Source organism: Solanum lycopersicum, chromosome 3 (assembly GCF_036512215.1).
Source record: "Solanum lycopersicum chromosome 3, SLM_r2.1".
NCBI classification, from domain to species: domain Eukaryota; kingdom Viridiplantae; phylum Streptophyta; class Magnoliopsida; order Solanales; family Solanaceae; genus Solanum; species Solanum lycopersicum.
The window spans coordinates 50,532,137-50,558,094 of NC_090802.1; the positions used below are offsets into that span (position 1 = coordinate 50,532,137).

General features: G+C 29.0%; 2 protein-coding genes and 1 long non-coding RNA gene across 4 annotated transcripts; 2 read left to right on the forward strand and 1 right to left on the reverse strand.

The window, feature by feature from the left end:
• Positions 1 to 310: 310 nt before the first annotated feature.
• Positions 311 to 1,084, forward strand: LOC138347251 (uncharacterized). The gene is made up of 4 exons (XR_011220026.1): positions 311 to 361; positions 536 to 614; positions 870 to 938; positions 1,020 to 1,084. It is a non-coding gene; the product is annotated as an uncharacterized lncRNA (long non-coding RNA).
• A 1,212-nt stretch (positions 1,085 to 2,296) lies between these two features.
• On the forward strand, positions 2,297 to 7,097 carry LOC138347252 (uncharacterized). Of its 2 annotated transcripts, XM_069295070.1 has the most exons (8): positions 2,297 to 3,115; positions 3,209 to 3,580; positions 3,677 to 4,141; positions 4,292 to 4,339; positions 5,194 to 5,375; positions 5,832 to 5,964; positions 6,048 to 6,559; positions 6,646 to 7,097. In XM_069295070.1, exons 1-3 carry the CDS (start codon positions 2,375 to 2,377, stop codon positions 3,734 to 3,736), a joined length of 1,173 nt encoding a protein of 390 aa, XP_069151171.1. In that variant the 5' UTR covers positions 2,297 to 2,374; the 3' UTR covers positions 3,737 to 4,141; positions 4,292 to 4,339; positions 5,194 to 5,375; positions 5,832 to 5,964; positions 6,048 to 6,559; positions 6,646 to 7,097. The 2 variants fall into 2 exon arrangements, with proteins under 2 accessions (XP_069151171.1, XP_069151170.1); XM_069295069.1 differs by lacking the exons at positions 4,292 to 4,339; positions 5,194 to 5,375; positions 5,832 to 5,964; positions 6,048 to 6,559; positions 6,646 to 7,097 and having other exon boundaries at positions 2,307 to 3,115; positions 3,209 to 3,736; positions 3,826 to 3,918; positions 3,998 to 4,093.
• Positions 7,098 to 8,046: 949 nt separating this feature from the next.
• On the reverse strand, positions 8,047 to 10,067 carry LOC101247703 (uncharacterized). Its single transcript, XM_069295945.1, has 5 exons — positions 9,919 to 10,067; positions 9,255 to 9,805; positions 8,981 to 9,163; positions 8,553 to 8,713; positions 8,047 to 8,490 (listed from the first exon to the last, which is right to left on the reverse strand). The coding sequence occupies exons 1-5, from the start codon at positions 10,065 to 10,067 to the stop codon at positions 8,047 to 8,049; spliced, it is 1,488 nt and encodes a 495-aa protein (XP_069152046.1).
• Positions 10,068 to 25,958: the final 15,891 nt, after the last annotated feature.

The window sequence follows — 25,958 nt, forward strand, 5'->3', positions numbered from 1 at the left end:
TTCCTTGTTCAAATTTTCCAGATTTCTTCATCAAAGCCATTGTTATCAAGGATTCAAGCAGATTCTCGAGCTAGGTTCATTATTAAAGTAGATTTCGTGGTGGAAAGGTTAGTTTAAATTTTGGTTTTGATTTTTTGAGCGTTTTTTGTTCAAGTTCTGATTTTGTTTATCAAGAATTGATGGACAATTTATGTGATTTTTATTTTAATATACATCATAAATTATGATTTTGTATTTTTTGTCTATCTCTTGTGATTTTTTTTTTTCAATTTTTAAGATTAGGAAAAGTCATTGATTATCAAGGATTCAAGAAGATTTTTGAGCTAGATTCATTATTAAAAGCAGATTTCGTGGTGGCAAGGTTAGTTCAAATTTCGGTTTCGGTTTTTTTAGCGTTTTTTGTTGAAGTTCTGATTTTGTATATCAACACTTTATAGACAATTTATGTGATTTTTGTTTTAATATGCATCATACATTTATGATTTTGTATTTTTTGTCTATCTCTTGTGAATTTTTTTTCAATTTTTATGATTAGGAAAAACCATTGATTATCAAGGATTCAAGAAGATTTTTGAGCTAGATTCATTATTAAAAGCAGATTTCGTGGTGGCAAGGTTAGTTCAAATTTCGGTTTTGACTTTTAGCGTTTTTTGTTGAAGTTCTGATTTTGTATATCAACACTTTATGGACAATTTATGTGATTTTTGTTTTAATATACATCATACATTTATGATTTTGTATTTTTTGTATATTTTTTGTGATTTTCTTTCAATTTTTAAGATTAGGTAGATTATGAAAATTCATATATATAGAATCATTGTTGTTTGATGTTCAATACGCAGTTGTTAAAAGATTTTTTTTTTCTTCAGATTTTTGAATTGTTGGGGGAAAAAACAGTGTATTGTATGCATTGGCTGATTCAGTCAGAATTACTAGAGGTATAAACAACAACATTCAAAATTTTATGGAATTTTCCTCATTTGATTTGTGCATTACTCAAGGAATGATCGAAAATGTAGGATCTGCGGCGAGAATGACACTAGAGTATGAAAGGGCAATTGATAGCTCTTCAAAAAAAAGAAAAGTATCGTGCTATAAAACCACTGTTGATCAACAAAAATATCCAAGTGATGAAGTATTACGTCATGACGATGAAGAGGTGATAAATTATTAACGAAACTAATTGTTATGCTATGTCTATAGTTGGTTTTTGTGTTTGAAATTTCATGTCTTTCAGATTGGAAGCTTATAGTTTTAAATACATAAAAAAATTTGTATCCCTAAATGTGATGTGATAAATATCAAAAGCAAGTACAAATCATATGATTCATATGTTACCATGAACCTGCCCCTATAGTTGTTTTTGTATTATAGTAGCCATTATTTTTGCCCATAATTTGACTTTGTAAAAAAAGAAACTCTCAACTTAAATTAGTTAATCTTAAAATTAGCTTATTTTCAAAACGACAATTTTGAAGTAGTCAATATTAGTAATTTCTTGTCAACAAGATTGCAATGTGTTTTACTAATAGAATTAACATAAAATTTGCAAGTTTTCGACCTATTAACTATTTCTAGACTCAATTACTCTTTATTGGTGAATTTTTGTTTTAGATATTTCAATATTTTATAGTATATTTAATTTATCAATTAATTGAAATATAATAAATATATTATAATTATTAATCATTTAGTCACTTAATTATCCAGGCATAATATGCAGCTTAAATATTATTACCCACAATCAACAATAAAATAGTTACAAAAGTATTTCTTATATATTAAATATATAAAGGCAAAAAATGTAGTAATTTTTAATTAATGAAAGATTATATGTTATTGAATACTACTAATAAGTAAATTCATTAGTAATATAATAATTGAAGGACCAAATGTGTTATTATACGAAGATGAGAGAGAAATAGCGATAACTGTACAGTAATTAATCATCTTAATACTATATTATTGTTACAGCAGAAATTGATTAATTAATTAATTCAAAATTATATTATTTGTTGTATACATATATATAGACTGTTGAATAATGTAGTTATGTTTTCTTCAGCATATTTATGTATTCAAATGTTGATAGACTTATAGTATCAGCTTAGTTGTATTTTGTTATTTATTTTATTTTATTTTTTATGTCATCAATATTCATGATTCTGAATTAACATTCACTATTTTATATACAATGTAGTTTATCATATTCTATTTTTTTAATTAGTAATAGATTTATATATCAGAAATTTTTTAAGTATGTATTCATTTTATTGTTGAACATGTGCAGGCAAATGAATTTTATGTCAAAAATAAACCAAAAAAAGCTCCCCATATTCATTGTTTCTTTAATCATGACATAAAAGATGACTTGATGACTTATTTACATGGACATGTATACAATGTATTCTGTGAAAGCACCTGCTTTGGTAATTATATGCAAATGCATCAATGTCGTGCTCGCGGACAAATACATAGGTGTTGCATGGCTTTAGAACTCAATAGTTCTCGCCAAGCATTTGTAATGCGTGTAAATAGATCTACGTTGCGTTTCACTTTGAGAGAATTTGCTTTAATCAGTGCATTAAATTGTGTCAACGAAGAAACTGATTTCATCTTTGATCAGTTAGAACCAAATAGTTTCATGGAAAAATATTTTGAGGGTGTTAAGTTGATCAGAAAAATTGATATAATTAGGAGTTTTCATCGAAAAGTATGGGGGGAGAACGATCAGGATGGCCTGAAGTTTGCAATTTTATACTTCATTCAGACAGTGATTTTTTCCGGTGAAAGAGCTACCAAAAAAATTTTGAGATTATATTTTGATCTTGTTGAAAGTGGAAGGTACAGTGAGTTTCCATGGGGAAAAAAAACTTTCTCTTTGCTGACGAAGAGCCTGAGCAAGAGGTTAAATGATGAAAAACAATTTTACAGAATCGGGGGAATGCCTATTGTATTCCAAGTATGGTTGTTTGAGTGCAGCTCGAGTATTGATTTCCAAGTCGCTCAAAAGGTTGATGACCATATTCCGAGGTTGCTCAACCGGCGCACGACCAATGAGAGTCGTAGATACAAGAAACTTATGAACACCATATTTAGTGATGTTAATAACAAGGTACTTAACTTGACATATATTTAATAATCAAACCAAGTTGTATGTTTTCTTATTGGTTTTATTTATAATAGTAACCATATGTTTGGAATTCAGATTAAATTCAGGAACATTACACCAAATCAAAGGGAACTTGTAGTATTGCAACTGCCACCGGAGGGTATTGAAAATCAAGCTCCACCTCAGTATTCAGATTCATCAGATGATGATATAGATGATGAAATAATTGATAGAAATGATGTTCAACGAGAGGGAAGCTACGACGATAAAGATTCTGAAGATGATTTTCAAGCACCTCCTCCACAAGCAGTAAAGGTCAAAAGAAAAGAAAATGGTGGTTCCTCAACGTCGCCTGTTAGAAAAAGGACAAAGAAGCTGGTGACTGGTGGATCCAAACAGGTTGCAAAAAATTTGGAACCTCGAATTGCTGTTAAACAACCGATGAAAAAGAATGTTGTATCAAAAAAGGTACTAAAGAAACTTAAGGTTATTTTAAAACAAACTGAATGTCTACATGCATATCTAACAAAAATACAACTTTCGAGTGATTATGATATTTTTCAGAGAACAAGCGGATCTGAAGTGGAAGGCTGGGTGAAAGAGCTGTCAGATTTCAGAAAATAAGTATTTACCATATAGTACATCCTTCATAGTTATACACTTATTATAATTATAAATTTTTAATAACGTACATCATTATGCCATATTTTTAGGTTAAACAAGAGTTTGTTGAAATTCGCAATTTGATCAACGACAACTTCAAAACTGTTCTGGCAGCCATCAATTCAACACGGGATGAGCAGGCGGTTTGTTATAAAAAATAAAATGATGTAACGTATTTCAAATTTACATTTTTGTTAATGATTTACGTGTAATATAACACAGGCAGAGCATTCTGATGATCATATTGTCCCTCCAAATTCAAATGATGAAGATGGGTATACACCACCATACACTTTCAATAAAGAATCTCCATCAAATCAAGTTCTTGTAGCTCAGTGTGACAAATTGGAATCTGGAAATTCAGAGGTACTCGTAGTTTTTTTTATTAATTTAGGCTGTATATAAGATCCCTATTTTGGTGTTTTTTTACGAAAATTTTGAATTTATTCACTTTTTATGAAGTCGTAACTTTTAATATTTGTTTACATATTTATTGAATTTTTATATTTTTACAAGACACTCAAAGCTTCAAAGGACAGTAAATCAACAAATGTTGTGCCTCATGTAAGTCAAGATTTTGTGTATCATTTTTAAACTCAATACTTGTGTAATAAATATCATTAATAAGCCTCCCATATTTTATATAATTATACATGTATATGATTATGATCAAACTGTATCAAACAATCTTAACTCGTTTTATGATTACATGTATCATAACTGTTATCACTTACAACTTTAAATGACTTTTCATTATTTGTGTCCATTAAAAAAAATTCATGTTTATTGTTACTTTTATTTTTTTTAAAGACAATCAACAATCCAGATGGAAAATACCCCAAATCCGATGATCATGAAGTAAGTCAGGTTTTAGACAAGTTTTATGTTTTTTTTTCGTACATCCTAACGTGTGATTACAATATACAAATTTGGCTTAACTTCCAGTCTCATTAAATGTTCATTATCATATCGACAATTTCATTTTATAAGGTTTTTTGTGTCAACACCCCTGTTCGGAATCTAATTGAAGTGGATTATGAATTAAGTGCTCCAAGACATACAATTTCTAGAGTATGTTATTTAATTTTATAAGTACATTTGTTATACCATTTTTTGGGTCATTACTTTTAAGGTGTTGTTACTTTTACGAAATTAATAGGTAAATCAATCAAGTTTTGTATTTGATATACCCCCACAAAAAGTGCTTAGAGTATCTAAAAAATCTCATGAGGATGATGTTGAACAAATGTCATGTCCATTCCCTATCCGTATTTTGGATCACATGAAAGTGACAATCGATTCACAGTTTGAATTGGACGATCAATTCATGCCTAGTCTCAATTCTATAAATAGTAGCATCGCACCACATTCAACTGTGATAAAAGGACATACTGAACAGCTGCCAACAACAATTGCAGGATGCATTACAACAAAGGAAGATCAGGTCACTATCGATGTCCAATTGGGTACGAACGATGAAAATTTGATGATAGTTCAACCTATCAGCAATAACGAACAGACGCCATTACCTACGCGTAGGAATAGACGTCTAGGTCTTATAATACATCTCCGTATCTGACCAATTTTGGATCATCTACTGGTACAGTATTCTATTATTTTAATACTTTTGTTAATTTAATCATTTTTTTATTACTACTGTTAGTGTGTATTTAATTTATAGTGTTTTGAACCATCTCAGGTAGTTCATCAAGTCAGCCCCACATTTTTGAATTGAAACACCCTTTTATATTTGTTTTGATATCTGGCGATTATGATATAACATTGTGGGATGCGTTTCGTTCATGAATCCGAGATGGCTTACTTACAAAGCATGACAGAAAGTAAATCATTGGTGAATAATTACAAGATATTTTTAAAACATAACTGTTTAAATTTTTGTATCCGGTTAAATGTTTGTTTGTGTTTCAACAACAGTTATTGTTAGATGCAGCTTATATATAGGTTTTCTTAATTTTTTTTGTATTTAAATGTTGATAGTAATTACTTTACTTTTTTAATGAATGGTATAATGTTTTTATTTTTATTCTGTTTTTAGGAAGCATGATCAAGACCATTACAAGAAGAATCTGGCTGAAATTTCTGTGGCCATTAACCTTGGCATTCTCATAGTAGACAATAAGAATTGCTTCTATAATATGTTTTTCAAAGGACAGTTATTGAACAATTTGGTAAGAGATATTTAGCATTTATATTTACAAACAATGATTATTAGTAGTTATAGTATTTATACATTTGTGTTTAAATTTGTCAGCGTGTTGATGTGATTTTATATTATCTACGGAAAAAAGCCAAGTATGATGTTGGAGGAAGCTATAAATACACAACTTTAAATTGTGTATTTAGTTCAAAGATCTCTGCTATTTGGGAAAAATGTTTGGATTTAGATAGCGGTGTTGGTTGTGCCGATGAAGAGCATGTCATTGGTGAATACATTAGAGGGTACAAAATGCATGCTGCTACACCTTGGCATAAGATCGATTACGTTTTTGTTCCTGTCCACGTCAAGGAGAAATTTCATTGGGTGTTGGCTGTGATATCATTTAATGTTAAGTGTATCAACGTGTATGACTCATATAGGGCAGCAGGTCACGATGTAGCTATCAAGGCAGAGATAGTTAAACTGTCTCAGTTGATCCCTTTGAAGTTATCAGTCAATGAATATTACAACAATAAAGGAATTGATGTATCGCAAGCTCAACATGAGAATGAGTTCTTTAATGTAGTATTCATAGATAATGTTCCTCAACAGTCGCATGAGTCTCTGTAAGTTTGTGTTTTTTTTAAAATTTTACTATCATCAAATTATCAATATTATATTTTGTACTAACTTTTAATTTCTTATATTATAGGGATTGCGGTATTTATATGCTAGCTTTTGCCGAATACCTATCATACGGCCAAGGTATTCCAGCGAATATTTTGGATGCATCGTGTTTACGGTCAAGATATGCTACACTTCTTTGGAATTATGGCCAATAAAAGAATGATGCCGGAGCAATAAGTGACAATGAAGCACCTCCACGATATAGCAGATTCAATGTAGCAATGGAGGAGATTGATACAATTCAAATAGATTAGTTGTTGTCCATTTTGTGATGTGTAATTGGACATTAGTTTTTGTATTCTATGAAACGATTTTAAAGGGTTCCTGTTCTTTTGTGTTTATTAATGTATAAAATCTTGAAGTTATGGTTTCAAAGGTTTTGGGTTAATATTAAAGTGTTCAAACTTAAGTATTGCATGTGGGGTACACAACTCATTTTTGATGTTTAAATGCAATACATATGATTCTATCAACATACATATGATTCTACCAACATACAATATATATAGAACAAATATAATGTAGATTAAAATCATGGATACGAATACATTTCGTTATAAAAGGTATACCAAAACAATTACAATAATCTAACAAACTGTATGCATTCATATGTTTCAAATGGATGTAAGACTTGATATTAAATTATTAAATTGTAAATACAATTAATAATACTAACAACATAAAAAGATAGAATACGTATAGCGAATATGAATACTTTTAGAGAGAACATGTATACCAAAAAAATAAAATTGTATGCTTTAAAATGTTACAAAAACAATTTATATTATATTATAAATACAATTTAACTTGATTACAAGTAACTGCACTGATTTTGTTTCTTACTCATACAATTTTACGCATACATTATAGATAGAGCAAATACATTATAGATTAAAAACATAAATATGAACACTTCCTCAAAAGATATTAGTATTTGGGATACAAATACATTTCAATAGAAAACGAAGAAATTTTTTTTTGCATTCATTAAAATGTTACAAAATATAATTTATATTATATTATAAATACAATTCAACTGGAATACAAGTAACTGCAAAGGTTTTGTATGTGACACATACAAGTTCACTCATAAAATTTAGATAGGACAAATATAATATATATTGAAAACATGGATATGAATGAACACTTCTCGAAAGAAAACGTATACAAAAAAAATATTTGCCGAATTCAGAATAGAAGAATCCAACAATTGTATGCATTCAAATGGATGTAACAATTGGTATTAAAACGTAGATACAATCAGGTTTCGAATACAAATAATATTATTCGAGAGAAGACGTAGAGCGAATACATCTCAAGATACAACCATGAACAAAGAAGTCCATGTTATTTTATTACCCAGAAGGCATTAGAAGTCTGGAAGAAACCTAACTCTAAAAATATACAAAAAATGAAACATCATTAACTACACAATACACGGTCCATTCCTACATGAACGCCTATTGTTCCCTTTAAACCCACACGTACTGCAAGAATTCTTTCTCTTCTTACCATATAGCTCGCTATACGTCCTGTCACGATACTTTTTGGATGGCCTTCCAGGGAGCTTTTTATGATTTGGAGGCTGCACCATCTGGTCCTTAATATACCCAGGTACATTCCACTCTTTTTGATCAGGTAACGGACGAATTGGAATGCTATATGTATCTAACAAGTTACTTGGCTTGTACACGTCGGAACAATATGGCGCAACATCAAAATGTTTCTTCTTTAAAACAGCCCAAGCGTGCGAACATGGTATTTCATCTATTTGAAACCTCTTGCAAGTACAAGTTTTATTTTCCAAACAAACAATGTAGGTTCTACCTTCGTGATGAACACTAAACACATAGTTATTTGATGGCACAACCTACAAAAATAAAACATTTATGTCATATAATTTTGATGAACATATAAATCGTAACAGCATACCTTCATACGTAATGATGCTTCTTCATTAGCAACAAGCATCTCTTGTGGTCTACCACAAAGTGTGATGAATGTATGTGAAGCAGACGTATGATTTTTCAAATTCCATCTTGCAAACATCTGTCTTACTTCCTCAAGAAAATTGTATACCGGTAATTCCCTTGCTTCAAATAGACAAGCATTTATGCACTCAGCTATGTTTGATGTCATAACCATTCCTCGATCAACTGTTGCATACACCTTAGCCCATTTTTCATAACATGTTGATTCCAAGTAATTTTTTTACACGAACATCAACTTGTTCAACCTTTTCCATCAGTTCATCAAATTCAGATTGTTTGTATGCCTTTGTCATCCCATAAAAACTTCCGACAGCCTATTGTGCGACTTTTTAAATAATGTTTTCACATTTTTTCACAAATGCCAAATACATGCATAATGAGGAACTCCATCAAATACCCTCGAAACTGCCTTTATAATACTTTCGTTTCGATCAGACACAACGCACATGTTATATTTAACGTCATGCGCTTCTCTAAACTGTTCAAAAAACCAAGTGCAGGATGCATCATTTTCTGAATCAATAATTTCATATGCTAGCGGCAATATATTTCCTACACACAAAACATTTAATAAAGTTTTTATTTCATATAGAATAAATATATTAATCAACAAAACAAAGTGTATATATTATCATTCCAATACCTGCTCCATCAACAGTACTTGCAGAAACAAATACTCCATTGTAAGTCCCCCTGAGGTGGCTGCCATCAACTATGACAATTGGTTTACAAAACTCAAAACCTTTTATGAATGGGAAGAGCGAAATAAAAAGATAAAGAAATTGATTTTCATCGGTTTTCTTCATCCTTATATGAGATCCAGGGTAGGTAGCGTCCAATACGTATAAGTAGCTCGAAAGTTTACCATAAGAACCAGATGGGGTACCCCATAAAGAAATTACAGCCTTTTCTTTAGCCTTCCACGCCACTGAGTATGATACATTTACTCTAAGAGCTAAGCTGACATCTTGTTGTATATCCTTTGGCGTCAACTTTCTTTTATGATCAACTAACTTGGGTTGTATCATACCTCTAATAAGATTGCTTGTTGCTTGACGTTGTTCATAGACCTTATCTTTCAATGGACACGTGTGATCATCTACGAATTTTCTAATTCTGAACATTCCAGATTTATTGATACTTGACGACTTCAACACCCACCCACAATTATCAGAGACACAAACAAGTGTATAACTGTTTGAATAACACCATATTAGAATTAGGTAAAATACAAATAAATATTTGATATAATGTAAAAAAACATAATGAAAAAAAATTATAAGAGAATCCAACCCAAATACACATACCATTTTCGACTCGATCTGTCCGTTTTCCATTGGAATCTATGATCAATAGCGTATTGCGTCATCACAGCCTTTAAAGTTCCCTTGTCCTTATAAACTTGATCTTCCAACACTACCTTATGTTTGGCGTTTGTAATAATGTCGCAATTCATGTTATCGCTATTGTTCGGCACACTAAGCATTAATGATTTGTATCAACTATAACTATTCCACCAGGCCCACACATTTCGAATCCATCTTTTCAAACATATTTCTATCAGCTAATTGACAGTCATTCACAAATATGGATACACATATAGGATACTTTGACAATTCTTTGTTATCTTTTTTCAACGACACATACACTCTCACGCCCATGTCGTTGTGTATTTCCAGAGGTGCAGTACTACCCTCTATCTTATATTTAAGTTTCACAATGTTGAAGCTCAAGTCATCACAAATTTGCTTTGAAACAAGATCCATTAGTTCTCTAAATGTCGCTTGCTCTTTTAACACAATTGCTTCCGCACTGTAATCAACATAGCAGTTTTTATTGTTCTACCTCCCAGAATGCATGACCAATAAACTAATGCTTCCCATGGCTACAATAACAAATATATAAGTGATGATCACATTTCAATAGTATTCCAAAATAAAAAAATGTGTCCAATCTACATTCAAAAAAGTGTACGCTTCAAAGGGTACCAAAATCGGTAAAGATTGAACTCAAATTCACAACTTTTATCACACACTAACAACCGTTTCAAAATTAATACATATAGAATTTCATATTGTTAAAAACAAGAAATAAAAAAAAACATAACTAATATGGGTCTAAACAGAATCAAACACATATCTAGCCGTACACATCATATAAACATATATAATTATATTATTGTTGCTTATATTGTTCAGAGATTTTATACTGATATAAATGGAACATAAGATGATCTTTCAAAAAAAAATTCAAATCATACAAACATTTAACATATTCATATTAAAAAATTTTAAAAAAATACCTGATCTTTAAAGTATGAATAAAACCGAAAGGAATAAATTGTTGTTGTGGGATTTGAAAATTTCCGCTTTCAAAAAATTTTCGTATTCGATTATATTTGCAGAATTCGAATTGTATAATAAAGCTTCTTTATCAATTGAATAATAGAGGAGACAAATCTGTTTATAATCATTTTTAAACATGAAGAACAGGGAAGAAGAAAAAAAACGTTCAAATTAATATATGCCAAAACTACAGCTTTTAAAAAGTAACTGAAGAAATATTAATACTACTTACCTTTTTTATGTTATAATTTCCATCTTTTCTATAATATTTTTTTATAAATATACATACCATATTAAAAGAAAATATACGGTATTACTAATCTAAAGTAATAATTAAACATGCTAATATTACTAAATATTGAAATAATGTTACTATATCACCAAAAAAAACTAACATATTGCTGTGTTGATTAAATTCCCATTAATTTAATATTGACTAAAAGTATGGAAAGTGAATTACGGGTCCACTATTCTTTAAGCTCATCATATCCAAAAGAAATAAAATCTCAAAATCATTCTTCTTCAGCTTTGAACATTTTTCTTCCTTTAATTATACAAACGAGAGACTGCGTGATTTATATAAATAAGAGCCTGCTAGTAATTTTATACAAATCGAATGTCTTTTAGGATTTATACAATCTGACATTTCATAGCAAAAGTTTGTTAATGATTGTATAGTTATAATTTACAAATATGATTTTTTTTTTGCTAAATACAAAAATTGCTCTTAATTAAATAGCTTTAAAAAATACAAACAATGTGAATTGTGACTTAACAGAAAAGCAATGACTAATATTTAGAAAAAATTAGCTAACTAATCAAAATCTCAAACATAATTATTAAAAATATCTATATTTTAAAATAATTATTAAAATATTAATATATCAATATTTTAACAAATAACGTGTATCCTTGATTAGTTACTAATATATCTCATATTAAGCCCACATCTCAAGCTATTACGTCTTCCTCTCGTTATTTTTCAAATTTTTCTCTCTCATATGTAGTAAATTATATATATGTTTATAATTATTTTCCTAAAATATGTCATATTTCGACTCCCCTTCAACCCACTTTCGTTCTTTATTCTCTTTTCTTCCAGATTCTTTCTCCTGTTTCTTTTCAAAATAGAAAAAAAAATCATATAAAAGATATGTATCATATAATCATTTCATCGGATAACTTCTTATTGAGTTTGTATATACTGAGTTAACATCATTATTTTTTATTTTTTATTTGTATTTTTTTGGAGTCTTTTATGTATTTTTGTGTTTCAGTTTCAAAATAGTTTATTTAGTAAAATATCTTTCGAGCTTGTATTATTATTAACCTCACTTCTATTTAATTTGTGTTCATATTAGTATTGTTTGTTGTATTTTTTCAGATTTCAATTGTATTTACAGAGTATTGTATTTATTTAAATTAAAATATAGGCAAATTAAAGAATATATATTCTTACTTAAATTTGTATTCGTTTACTCATGCTTTCATGGAAAAAGGAACTAGAAGTCTGTTTGTTTATTTTTTGTATGTTAATTGTATTTTCATCAAATATTTATTTAAGCATATTATATCCACGTGCATTTAAATCATTCATTTTGTATGTCATGTTCAAATTCATTTATCAACTATACTTGTATTCAAAATAAATGTATTTTGTATGTTGTATATCAATTATTTGTATTTATGTAGTTTTATTTTGAAGTTTTGATTAAACAAAACAAAAAATTGTATTCTAAATTAGATTTTGTATTTCAAAAATTGTATTCTAAAAGTCGTTTCCTTATATAGTTGGTCAATAAATTCATTATTCACTTTTATTTTTAACTTTTCATTTATACAAAAGTGTATTTTAAACTGATTTGTATTTGAAATTCTTATGTATTTCAAAAATTGTATTCTAAAAATTATTTACTAACTGTTGAACAACTTTGTATTGCAATCACTCGACATATAAAATCACAATATTTTAATATAGAATTGCGATCTCATCATCAAGATTGTATTATAATCATTCAATACATAATATCATCAAATTTGTACTCCAAACTAATTTATATTTGAATTATTCAATATACAATATTACATCAATAAATTTGTATCTAAATTCAATTTCAAAATCTACTTTCAAGCTGCATTACCCCTAATTTCTTATACAATTTATTTTCAGTTTGAGAATGAATTAAAAAAGGTAGCATGCTTGTTGTCCCCAATCACACATAAATCCTGAGCTCTTGGGAAGATCAACTTGTTATCCTTGAGTAACTTTTATCTGTTGAGCGACGGTCCTTCCACACGGCACCGTCAAATCACTACAGCCGACTTTCGTCCCTGCTCGACGGGTGGCTCTTGCAGTCAAGCTTCCTTCTGCCTTTGTACTCGAGGTCTAATCTTCGTCTGGCCCCGAGGAAACGCCCCATAGGAACTGTCTGCCTGAGACTGTCCCTTGGCCCCTAGGTCTTGACACAAGGTTAGAATTCTAGCCCTTGCAGAGTGGTCTCACTGATGGCTCCCCCCCCCCCCCCCCCCCCGCGGAAGGCTCCACCTAAGCTGCGCAGGAAAGGCCCAAAGCTATCCCATGGAACAGTGAAGCTTCATAGCGTCTTTCTGTCCAGGTTCAGGAAGTCCGCATCTTCACAGACATGTCTATTTCACTAAGCCTCTCTCCAAGACATTGCCCAGATCGTTACGCCTTTCGTGCGGATTGAAACTTACCCGACAAGGATTGTCTTCCCAAAATAATAAATTAAGCATAAAACATTAGCGATAAATCATTCCAAAGTTTGAAAGAATAGATCTTTAATAGTTAATTTCAATATATTCAACTCTGCGTTGAGTTAAAGTTGAGCAGCCTATAAAAAATTTCAGACTGAGTTCAAAGATCCATTCAAAGTTACAAATGGAAATCGATAAAATGCTAACCACAAGGAGATGGGTTCTTTGGTTTCAGAGAAATGAGCCAATGGTAGTTCGATTATTTCAACATTTTCTTTCGGCACAGAAAATATATCCTAATGAAATTTGAGAAATAATGGGGAGAAAATTTGATATTGGACGTTAGAGAAACAATGAAAGTCGAATCACTATAGTTTTTTCTTTTTTAAAAAAAATTGTATTGATGAAAATTCAAGTGATATATTCCTTTTTAAAAATGTTTTCCCTAATTTTCTCTATTCTGTTATTGAAAAATTGTATTCTTTCAAATTAAACAAATTAAAAAAATAATATATAAAAAACTCAAATATTGACATTTTCAATAAATATTGATAATGTAGCTAAAGGGTCATATTAAATGACATTTTGAAAAAATTTCTTTTAACATTGGAAAAATAACTTAAATACACATACACAACTATAAGTTTAGTATACTCTAATTTTCCCTTCTTTTTTTAAATATTACATAATTCTTTTTTTTTTTTTTAATTTTAGTAGAAGTTCAGAGATACATAGTCTTCTCTCTCCTATAACACACACTTCCCCATATCATGCCTATTTTTTTCCCACTAAAACACTCAATCTTCTGAATCACTTTTTGAATTTTGAATTATTAATTTTAATTAAAAACGTTTCACAACATTTAATATGAAATTTTGAATTTCAAAATTCAAAAAATTTGAAATTTCTGAAAATTGGACCATTGTTCTATGGTTCTTCTTCTTCTTCTTACTCCATCGTCCGTCTATAGCTCTTGTTCTTCTTAATCCATCATCTGTTCTTATTTTCTTCTTTTTTTCTTCTTGTTCATTGCTATATTATATCAGCCGTCTCTAGGTCTGCTTTTTCTTCTTACTTTATCATCTGTTCTTCTTTTCTTTTTCTTTTTCTTTTTCTTTTTGTTCATTGTTCTATTACATCGTATTAATGGATCATTTTACTAATAGAAGGATTTATGATTCGGACGATGAAAATTGGAAAGAAAATAGAAAAAAGTCTTTGCATGATCCTATGAATGTTCGGAAGGATTCAAACAAAGATTTTGGCGAATCATCTAAATCAAAGGTTGACAAAATACATCAAAAAAGAGAAAAGAAGCAGCAATCATTGTTGTTGAAATTAGTAAAAATTTTAGTAAAGGAATCCCATATATATCATGAATTTTTGAAAATTGTTATCATGTATAAGACAATAAGTTTAATACATAAGTACTCAGTGTGTTATAGTGTGTTAGTCGATGCATTGATACATGAATTAGATGTGTATCATATGATTTTCTATGTATCATGAGTTTTTGAAAATTGTTATCATGTATCAGTCAATAAGTTTAATAACTGTGCCATCAAGTGTGCTTGCTGATACATATCGACTCAGTGTGTTATAGTGTTTAGACGATGCATTGATACATGAATTTGATGTGTATCATATGATTTTCTATGTATCACGAGTTTTTGAAAATTGTTATCATGTATCAGTCAATAAGTTTAATAACTGGATGTTCATAAAAATGTCTTTAAACTAGATGATATAATCTTGAATTTTCAAAATTTGAAACTTTTATCCAATTACGTGCTGAACTAATGCTTATTAATAAACTGTTACCGTAATTTAAGCTGATTTAGATAACCAATTTAAATGTTCCATTTTTTTTCCCTTTTAATCTTAACAGTTTTAAGTTACTGTGTATCATTTACCATGTATCACAACATACTAATATGTTATGCCACAATAATATTAAGAGATTATTAAAAAATATTATATTTGTCGGGACAGAATGTAATTATTGTATTACAGAATGGGATTCCTTAAATTTATTCTTTTAACATTTATGCTAATAGAAAGCCCACGTAACAATAAAGCCTAGGAAGCCGATTTAACAGTTAAAGTCCAATTAACCGCTTCATTCCATGTAGTAGCAGTAACACATCATGTTAATTAATAGTCAAACCTTTGGCTTTTCAATTTCTTCAGTTTTACAGGTCTTGTCACTTGTGTATAAGAAAACGTATTAATGTCTCCAATTTCATGTTCAGGGAATCCCAGAAACATATGGATGGAACTTCAAGTGAAGATAATTTGTTACTAAAGAGAATGGTATGTCAAAATTTATTTAACTTTTTACAAATATTTGTGGTAGAATTTCATGAAATACGATTGATTTTGTAATCAATTTTGTATATATAATTATAATGAGAAGAGTTCTTTGATATGGCAATGAGGGTATTTGGTGTTGACATTTGTTATTTTTATGAGATGATTATGTAGAATTAATTGACGATCATGCTACTGGGAACAATGGCAAGAACAAAACATTATGAAAATAAGCAAGAAAAAAAGAACAAATCAATACTGTAATTACAAGTTGATAACATTTGAGTATCAATATTCTAAAAGACCACTGATTTCATTGAATATCACACTTGTTCAGTGCAAATATATCTTTATTTTATAAAAGTCAGTTTTATATATTAGATTTTCTGTTTTTTAATTCTTTTCTCCCTTTCAACTGTAACTGTTTAGTTTGTGCAAATATTTTATGTTGCAATTACTTCATTATCAACTTCACCCTTGAGTATAAGTAATGAGATGTGAATTTTAAATTTAAATTTGCAAGCATTAGGACATCTCTTATTCTCTTGAAAAATTTATCTGTTACATGAATATAAGTTCTTATCAATAGTTTAACAAATAAAAAAAACTTGAATTGAATTATCACCACAATTGTTTCATTTATCCAAATAATTGATAGCTTGAAATTTAAAATTAATATCTATACATATTTATATATAGTTGGACATAGACAAAGTGATATTACAAACTCTATAATCAATAACCATGTTTTTTTCTTTTTTTCTCATTTTTTACTATTTAAGTATTCAATTAATTAGGGAAAGATAATTGCTATAAAAGATGAGCAAAGATGAAAAACGTTCGATTTCAAATAGCTAATGAGAATATTAAAGTATGGAAAATTTGATTATTCAAAAATAAAGCACAATCTCTAACTAACAACAAGAATTAATTAGGGAAACAAAGAAAATAATGAAATTAAATAAATAAATATAAAAAGGGTCGAAAGAACTAACGCTCTAGAAAAATAAAAAGAGGAAGTAGGATAAGAGAGGGAAAGAAAACGAAATTAATCTCGAAGAAAATAATGAAAACTTGAGAGAAAGTAACCTATTTGTTAAGCTAGAGTTTATTATTTAGGGTATGAACAAATGAGGGAGAGATTAGATAGGGAACAGAAGAAAAAAAAAAGATTTTGAAAAAAATAATTATTAAAATACGATGATAAAACACAATTCATTTCTAGTTATATCTACCTTTACTTTTCATTTCGTGCTTTACTTTATTTTATTAGAAGAAAATTGTTAATGTATATTATTGATTTATTAAGGATATATATATATATAATATATATATATATATATATATGAATGTATGTTATTCTTTTGATTGATTTTTATAAGTTTATTTTTAATTTTATAAATAATTTTTATGACAGCGTGAAGCGCGAAAATATTCACTAGTATATTAATATAGTCAAAGACTCATGTCCTTACATTTTTTATTTTTTTTGGCCAAACTCCTCGGTGGTCCCTTAAACTTGGCACCAATTTTCACTTAGACACCTCAATTAGGCGATGTTAATTTTAGGCACCTCATGTAGGGTTCTGTTGTGTTATTTTGACACTTTGTGTTGGCATGTCAAAGTGAGTGTGACACACTCAACAATAGCGCGTGAAAGACTTAATTTCATCATCTTTAATTTTATTTTCTATTCTTATCAAAATCTACCATCACCTCCCTCCATTTATTGCTAGAAAAATGGATACCAACACCCATATTTCATGTTTATTCTCTCCTTCTTTGTTCCTCTCCCTCTTTTCTTTCAAAAAAACAATCCTAAAAAGAAAGAAGATGAATAAATATGAAAAATAGTAAAAGAAAAGAATATATTTTTTTTTGAAAAATCACAAAAGAGATTTTGAGTGTAATGAAATAAGAGATTTTCTTAGAATAATATTTTAAATTTATTTACTAAATAGATTTTATAAATATTTTAACTCAAAATAACACATGTAATTATTTAATTGATTGTTTGTCACGTCATTAACGGGTGTATTACACTCTCCTTTAATTTTTTGTTTATTGTCAGAAAAAGTGTAAAAATGACACAATAAAACCCTACATGAGGTGTCTAAAATGAACATCGCCTGATTAAGGTGTCTAAATGAAAATCGGTGCCAAGTTTAAGGGACCATCGATGAATTTGACCTTTTTTCCCCATAAAATTAGTATATCTTCAATTAAATAATTTTACTCTCTTAGTTCTCTGCTCTCATATTTATCACCTAATTATCTCACCTCCTTTTTTATTCAAGAAGTTCATCATACAATTTCATTTCAACAATGATTAATTTACTCTCTTCTTCTCAAGATAACATTACCATGACCGACAAATTCAACTGAACCCAAACCTTATTTTGTATTGTTCCTTTCTAGCAAGACCAACTCGAAGTAACTGTTACAAAGAAAGCCTATCAAGTTAAAAATCGATGGACACTACTAAAAAAAGGCCAAAAAGAGACCTAGAAAAGGAGAGAAATCAAACAATATAATATCATTGAAGTAAAGCACACAGGGGAATATGAAGCTTATGATCCTTTTATTATTGCATAAAATGTTAAGCAAGTGTTTAATGTTCCTTATCCCTTGCATCCAGATAAAGCTGATTGGTGGGTGGTTATTAAAACCAAACCCATGGGCCATGTGGAAGTTGAAAACGTGTTGGATGTTGCATACCAAAATGATGATTCATCAACTGTTCACCACACCGTCGATATTGAATTAGAAAATGATTTAGAGCATCCTGAACACATATTAGAAGAGGTTGATATGGAAGAAATAACAAATGAAGGGGCAAATGCAACAATTCATGAGGATGAGGATGAGTATGATGATAAGGATGAAGATGACAATGAGGATGAGGATGAGGATGAGGATGAGAATGAGGACGAGGATGAGGACGAGGACGAGGACGGGGAGGATTAGTAATTACCATTGTATCTCTGTATTGAGTGCTTTATAGAGTTATTAATGATACAGAGATTAATTTATTAATCTATCCTCGTGTGCCTTTTGTTTTAATTTCAATAAGTTCAACTCCATATGTTCTCGTGTGCCTTTTGTTGGATGTTGTTTTCCATATTATTTTGTACTTGTGGTTGTGGCTTTATTTTATTTTAAAAAGTGATGAACTGCTAGATAAGCTACTGGATGATGTTTGTCTCTCATATCTTCAACACAACATCTCTCCCACCAAAAGACACTCTGCCACATTGCTATTCTAGGCCGACTGTGCCTCAACATATTAATCCTCCTTCGACCTATTTGCATCCACCACTGGAATATACTCAGCCGCCCCCTCAGGTACTTTTGATAATGACCACATCAGGGAATGCCTACCCCACATGGATACAGTGTTTTGCCTCCAGAGGATAATCGACCAACATCTAGTGTCTCTCGCACTAATACTCACAACCCTGCAGACTCACAACCATCATCATCATCTGTTTCACAACTTATGATGTCGAGTCTTCGCATTCAAGGTAATAGTTCTGAGCCTAACACTCCTACCACAAATCAGTCAGAAACACCTGGTTATGACAATACACAAGTTGGCATGAGGGACATGCATAATAGACTTGTTATTGAGCCTGAAGGCTACATGTAAGTTTTTTTAAAAAAAATATGGTATGTTTATTATCATATGATTTAATTGTCTTTGTTTTAACTTGTAACTATTAAAACTTTGTATTACAGTTTCAATCCAAATGATGTTGTGGAGATCATTTCTCAGGCAATCAAAGAACTCTATAGAGATGCTTATCCTACATGGGGCAAGTTCCCTAGCAATCTCAAGAGACAAATATTTTTGGAGTTCAGGGTATGTTCAAATTTATTTGTTTAACACTATTAAAATACTTGTCTTCATTAATACTTATCAAATAAAATAATTTATGCTTTGATTGTAGAAAAAATGTGCTTGGCGTCCGGAACATGAGGCCAAAATTTGTGCAAACTTTCACATGATAGCTACGCATAAATAAAGCTCGTAGAGATAATAACAAACCTAGCTGGGTTCTACCGGAGGATTGGGCAAAATTACTTGTGCATTAGAAATATGATCTAAGATTTAAGCAGATGAGTGAGATCGGTAAAAAGGCAAGATCATCTACTAAGGGTGGTTCTCTACACACAAGTGGGGCTCAAAGTCAAGGAAGTGTGAGGAGGAAATTGGTGTGTATCATTTTTCTTTGTGTTTATATATGTTATGTATTAATATTTAATTACTCTTGATTATAACTTTATTATTTTATGTAGGAAAGGGAACTAGGAAGACCGCTAACTCAAGCTGCGGCATTTAAGGCAACACACATTAGAAAGAAGAAAAATCCTGAAGATCCAGACGTGTGGGTTGAACCGCGAGCTGAAGTGACCTATGTATGTAAGCCTCTAATTTTAAAAAATAATTACTTATTTTATAAATTTATATTCTCATATGATAACATTCAATTTAGAATCGATATCTTCAAGCTTTGGAGGATTTACAACAAACTCCACCGGAAGAAAATAGAGGTATGCCACTTACTCAAGAACAGGATGAGAGAGTTTAGTTAGACTTGACTTGTGGGCCGAGTAGATATGGGTATGCATACGGAATGCCGTATAAAACCTTTCGTGAATTTTCTTCTGAGTTTGAAGGCCTAACTAGTTCAAATCTGATGAATCGATGAAAAAAAATTTAGCTATAGAGAAAAAGATTGTTGAGCTATCTAGCCAAGCCGAAGAATCACGGGCTAGGGAAAGGCGGTTGGAATTACAGTTTGCGGGTCTTAAGGCTCAATTTGATGCATTACTTGCTTCAGGAGGGATTCCCCCTTGTTCTGGTGATGTCACTTTCCCTCCTCGACCTCCTCAATCTCAACCTACTCAATATCCAATGTATGGTCAACAAAGAAATACGACACATGAGTCTAGTAGTGATGAAGAAAGTGATGATTATGTGGCAAACACACTACCACATTAGTGAAGTTTAGACTTGTGATAGTTAACTTATGGATCATTTTGTTAACTTTATAATTTTGTGATGGGAATTATTTGTTTTGTGAATACATCATAACGTTGCAATGTATTATATAACTTATGGATATCATGGTTTTTGTTTAATATATAATTATGTTGAAGTGAGTTGCAATTGAGTTGATAAGAGAATATTTAGTAAATGTATTGCTTCAATTGAATTTTGGAAGTTCTTTGAGCTTGATTTGGGTACTGAATTAAAATGATAGGTGATGAGAAGCCGCAGAAATAATAATTAGCTGCCAGTTTTTTTCCAGAAAAAGAGACCTCATGAGGTCTCTTTTTTGTATTAATTTTTCCAGATATTTCATAATAGAGACCTCATGAGGTCTCTATTTAACATTTTATATTTTATAAATGCAGAAAAGAGACCTCATGAGGTCTCTTTTCTGCATTATATTTTCCGTAAATTTCATTGTAGAAACCTCACGAGGTCGCTAAAAAATAAATGCAGAAAAGAGACCTTATGAGGTCTCTCCTTTAAAATAATATAAAATTAAATTAAATAGTATCTTAGCGACCTAATGAGGTCTCTTTATTAAAATATAAAATAAAATAATATAATAAAATGGTGACCTTATGAGGGCTCTATATAAAAAATATAAAATTAAATTAAATAATACAATAGTGACATCATGAGGTCTCTTTTTTTAAAAAAATTTGACAATTTGTTGGTGACCTCGTGAGGTCTCCGTTTGGCAACCTCATGAGGTGTCTTTAAAAAAGTGACCTGCATTTTACTGACCTACCGTTAAGGTCTCTTTTTCGGTCTCTTTTCTAGATCTCTTTTTGGCCTTTTTTTAATAGTGGGATCAACCAATCAGTTCATATTCATCGTCGAAGACTCCATAAATTCTTTATCATTGAAGTCATGGATTCTATAGATTTTCAAGTCTCTTTTTGATAAATTTATGATGACGTGTGTATCTATTAACTAATCGTTTTCGCCGTACACGATGAAAGAGATATAATGGGAGGAGGATTAAACATGATATCTTTTATGCGTATCTAAAATTAATGTTATATATCTCAGCCTCAAAAATTTTGCATATTAGTTTATTAGATGTAACTTGTGTATTTAAACAAGTTAATGCATCCTTTTGTTTTTATTGTATATACAAGTTAGTCTTCATATTTTATTAGATATATATATATATGTATTTGTATCTAACGAAGAATTTATTAACATTGTAGACATTTGTCGTTATATACGTTTTTATATACAAATGTATCTAAATGACATAACTCATACATGATCATGTATAATAAATACAAAATGTACTTATGAAAATCCTTCTAAAAAAAGACCCTCCAATACATGCATTACTATTATTGTAGATAAGATACACATTAGATAATATATATATATATATAGATAGATAGATAGATAGAGAGATAGATAGATAGATAGAGAGATAGAGAGAAGAGTAGTGGTAGAAAATTAAATATATAACTTATGTAATTTCACGCTACCAAAATAAAAGAAAATTAAATATTTCTAGAAACATCTTTAGTTATTTTTATTACTATTAATTTATTTTGTTATTACTTCACTTTTTTTTATGGGTCATTGTAATATCTATCCATTAATCTATTTTACTATTACTTTAATTTAACTTGGAAAATTTTTTCTATTCATTATGCTTATAATAAATACCTACTCTAATATAAAAATAAATTATGAATTACTTATTTTTACCTTTATTTTGTTTTTAATGAATATACTTGAAAAGAAATAAGTGTGATAAAATTAATAATATGTATTAGATTAAAATAAAGAAAAAGATGTTAAGAAGTAATTTTACCAATAAAAATGAATAGAATGATATATTTACATTTAAGACGACCAAGAAATGAAATGAAATTTCATTCTAACAAAAATCTATTAAGAAAGATAGCAAGAAAAATAATTAATTCTGCAAACATCTTTCTATATATGAAGTGAATGGTGATCAAATGTAAAAATAAAAACTTACGCAAACAAAAATCTGTCAAGAATGATTAGAAAAAAAAAACTAAATTATTCTAGAAATATTTTTAGTTATTATTATTACCATCAACTTAGTTTGTTATTACTTTACTTTTTTATGAATTACTTTAATTTAACTCTTAATTTTTTTTCTATTCATTATGCTTATAAAAAATACCTACTTGAATATAAATATACATTATAAATTACTTATTTTCACCTTTATTTTGTTTTTAATGAATATACTTGAAAAGAAATAAGTGTGATAAAATTAATAATATGTATTAGATTGAAATAAAGACAAGTAAGAAGTAATTTTACCAATAAAAATGAATAGAATGATATATTTACATTTAAGACGACCAAGAAATGAAATGAAATTTCATTCTAACAAAAATTTATCAAGAAAGGTAGCAAGAAAAATAATTAATTTTAGAAACATCTTTCTATGTATGAAGTGAATGGTGATCAAATGTAAAAATATAACTTACGCAAACAAAAATCTATCAAGAATGATTAGAAAAAAAAACTAAATAATTCTAGAAATATTTTTAGTTATTATTATTACCATCAACTTAGTTTGTTATTACTTTACTTTTTTATGAATTACTCTGATATCTACTCATTACTCTATTTTACTATTATTTTAATTTAATTCTTAAAATTTTTTCTATTTATTATACTTATTAAAAATGTCTACTTTAATATAAAATTTATTATTTAAAATATAATTAATTACTTTTACTTTGGCTCTAATTAATATATCAGAAAAGAAATAAGTGAGGTAAATTAATAATATATATTAGATTGAAATTAAAGAATAATAAAAATAGTTTTAATATTGAAAAAACAATATCTTAAAAATGTCAAAATGTAACTTTACAAATAAAATGAATAGGATGGTATATTTGCATTTAAAGTAAACTAAAAATGTTTACTAGATTTTTAAAAGGTAGTTCTTCATTAAAATATATAATAATTTTTTTACTTTTAGTTGAATTCAAACATATTAATCTGAATAGTGAACTAATGTAAGTTTGATTTAAATTCAAAGTTGACAGGTCAAAATGTGATACTTTTCTATTATGTAGAAATATGAAGTTGAGGACGATCAAGGATACTATGGTCATTTTCATATATATTTCATTTTAAAATTCTATTTTTAAATTTGTCAAAATATTACTTCAAGTGGCTAAATTTCCTGCATAAGTTGCATGATTATTTTGGAAACTCTAAGTTATAAGATTTTTCTTAAACTAAGTCCATGATACAAGTAAATAGACACTAACACATTCTTCATTTCATTCACTCCACAAATCTCTCCCCTCTCATGTCTTATACCAATAAATTTCTCGCAGTCATCCTAAAATAATACACACTTCGATATAGATATCTCTATTATTAGGAAGATCAATAATGCAACTTTTTTTTCAACATTTAAAACTTCATTTTTGGTTAATTCCCTACATAATGACCCTACTTTTGTAAAATAATTATAAGACAAAAGCAAAATTCACTATTTCTCAGTGTTACTTTAGAAGAAAGTTCTTTCCTTACCATCTTAAATTGTTCTCCTAATTTTAATGAATATAAAGTCGTAACTTTTTTTAAAATCTTTTTATCATTTCGTAAAGAATGAGATGATTCATTCTAATATTTTGTCAAGTCACTATTTTTGTTTGTTACCTATAATTTTTTTTATAAGTTTACAAAAACTAATCTATAGATGAGATCAGTACGAAAATTGCTAATATATTACGACTCACAAATATAATCTATTTTATTAAATGATTTTTAAATAAAAATAGAAAAAGAATTTCATTAAATTAATTATTTAATTCAAATATATTTTTTTGACATGATATTAATCATTGAAGAATCTAATTTATTATTATTATCTCTTATTATATTTATTTGAAAATGTCAAAATAATTTTTCTATTCGAAACTATTTCAATTATTATTATAAATATATATAATGTTGTAATATTGAACCTGTAAATGAACTTTTCATTACGAATTGGTTGATCAATGATTAGTATTTTATCAAATGCAAAGCTTATGGTGCAAATATTACAAAAAGAAGATGATAATATTGTAGAAAGTAGATACCACTTGCGAAAATATACGAAGATCGATAAACTTTTTCAAAGATATCAACATTTTATGTTCCTTGAATGTGAAATGTTTTAACTCATAATCTAACACAATTCTCTATTTCCTTGTTGCAGAGAATTTTTTGACATTCAACTTTCTCGATTTGGGTTGTAAACGATGCATTTATATCGTATGAACATTTGAAAAAGATTATTAAGTAATACATTGAAGTTGGTTACCGTAAAAAAAAAGGTATAAAGTGTATAAATATCATATATTTAGAGACTAATTACATCCTATCGTAGAAGTTTTCTCAATTACAAAAATTTCAATTTTTTGTTGCTCTCGAATACATTCCTTGGTTCTCTGGTACATTACTAATGATATATATTACTTCATGGGAGGGATATATCCAAGAGAGGATAAAAATATATCCGAGAGGGGTTTATGATATCTTAAGTTGTGAATTTATGTAATTTTTCCAATAAAATATATAAAATTATATTGGGCCCGTATCACGGGCCTTAAATTATCTATCTAGCATGCATATATATATATATATATATATATATATATATATATATATATATATATATATAATAGCAAACTAATAACCTAAAATAAATGAAGTAGCTAGGGTTTGATTTAATTGTTCTCTATAGCAAACGTTTGCAAAAAATTGTCAGGCGCCTCTCTCCCAAATATCTCGCTCGCCACTCTCCTCCAATCTCTCGCTCGCTTCCTCACTTTTTATACAAACACAAGTGTATAAAAATTGTTTCTAATTGTATAAAGCAGAGAAAATTGTATAAATACATATATTTTTGCCCCTCTCTCCCCTCTTCCAGATCTTG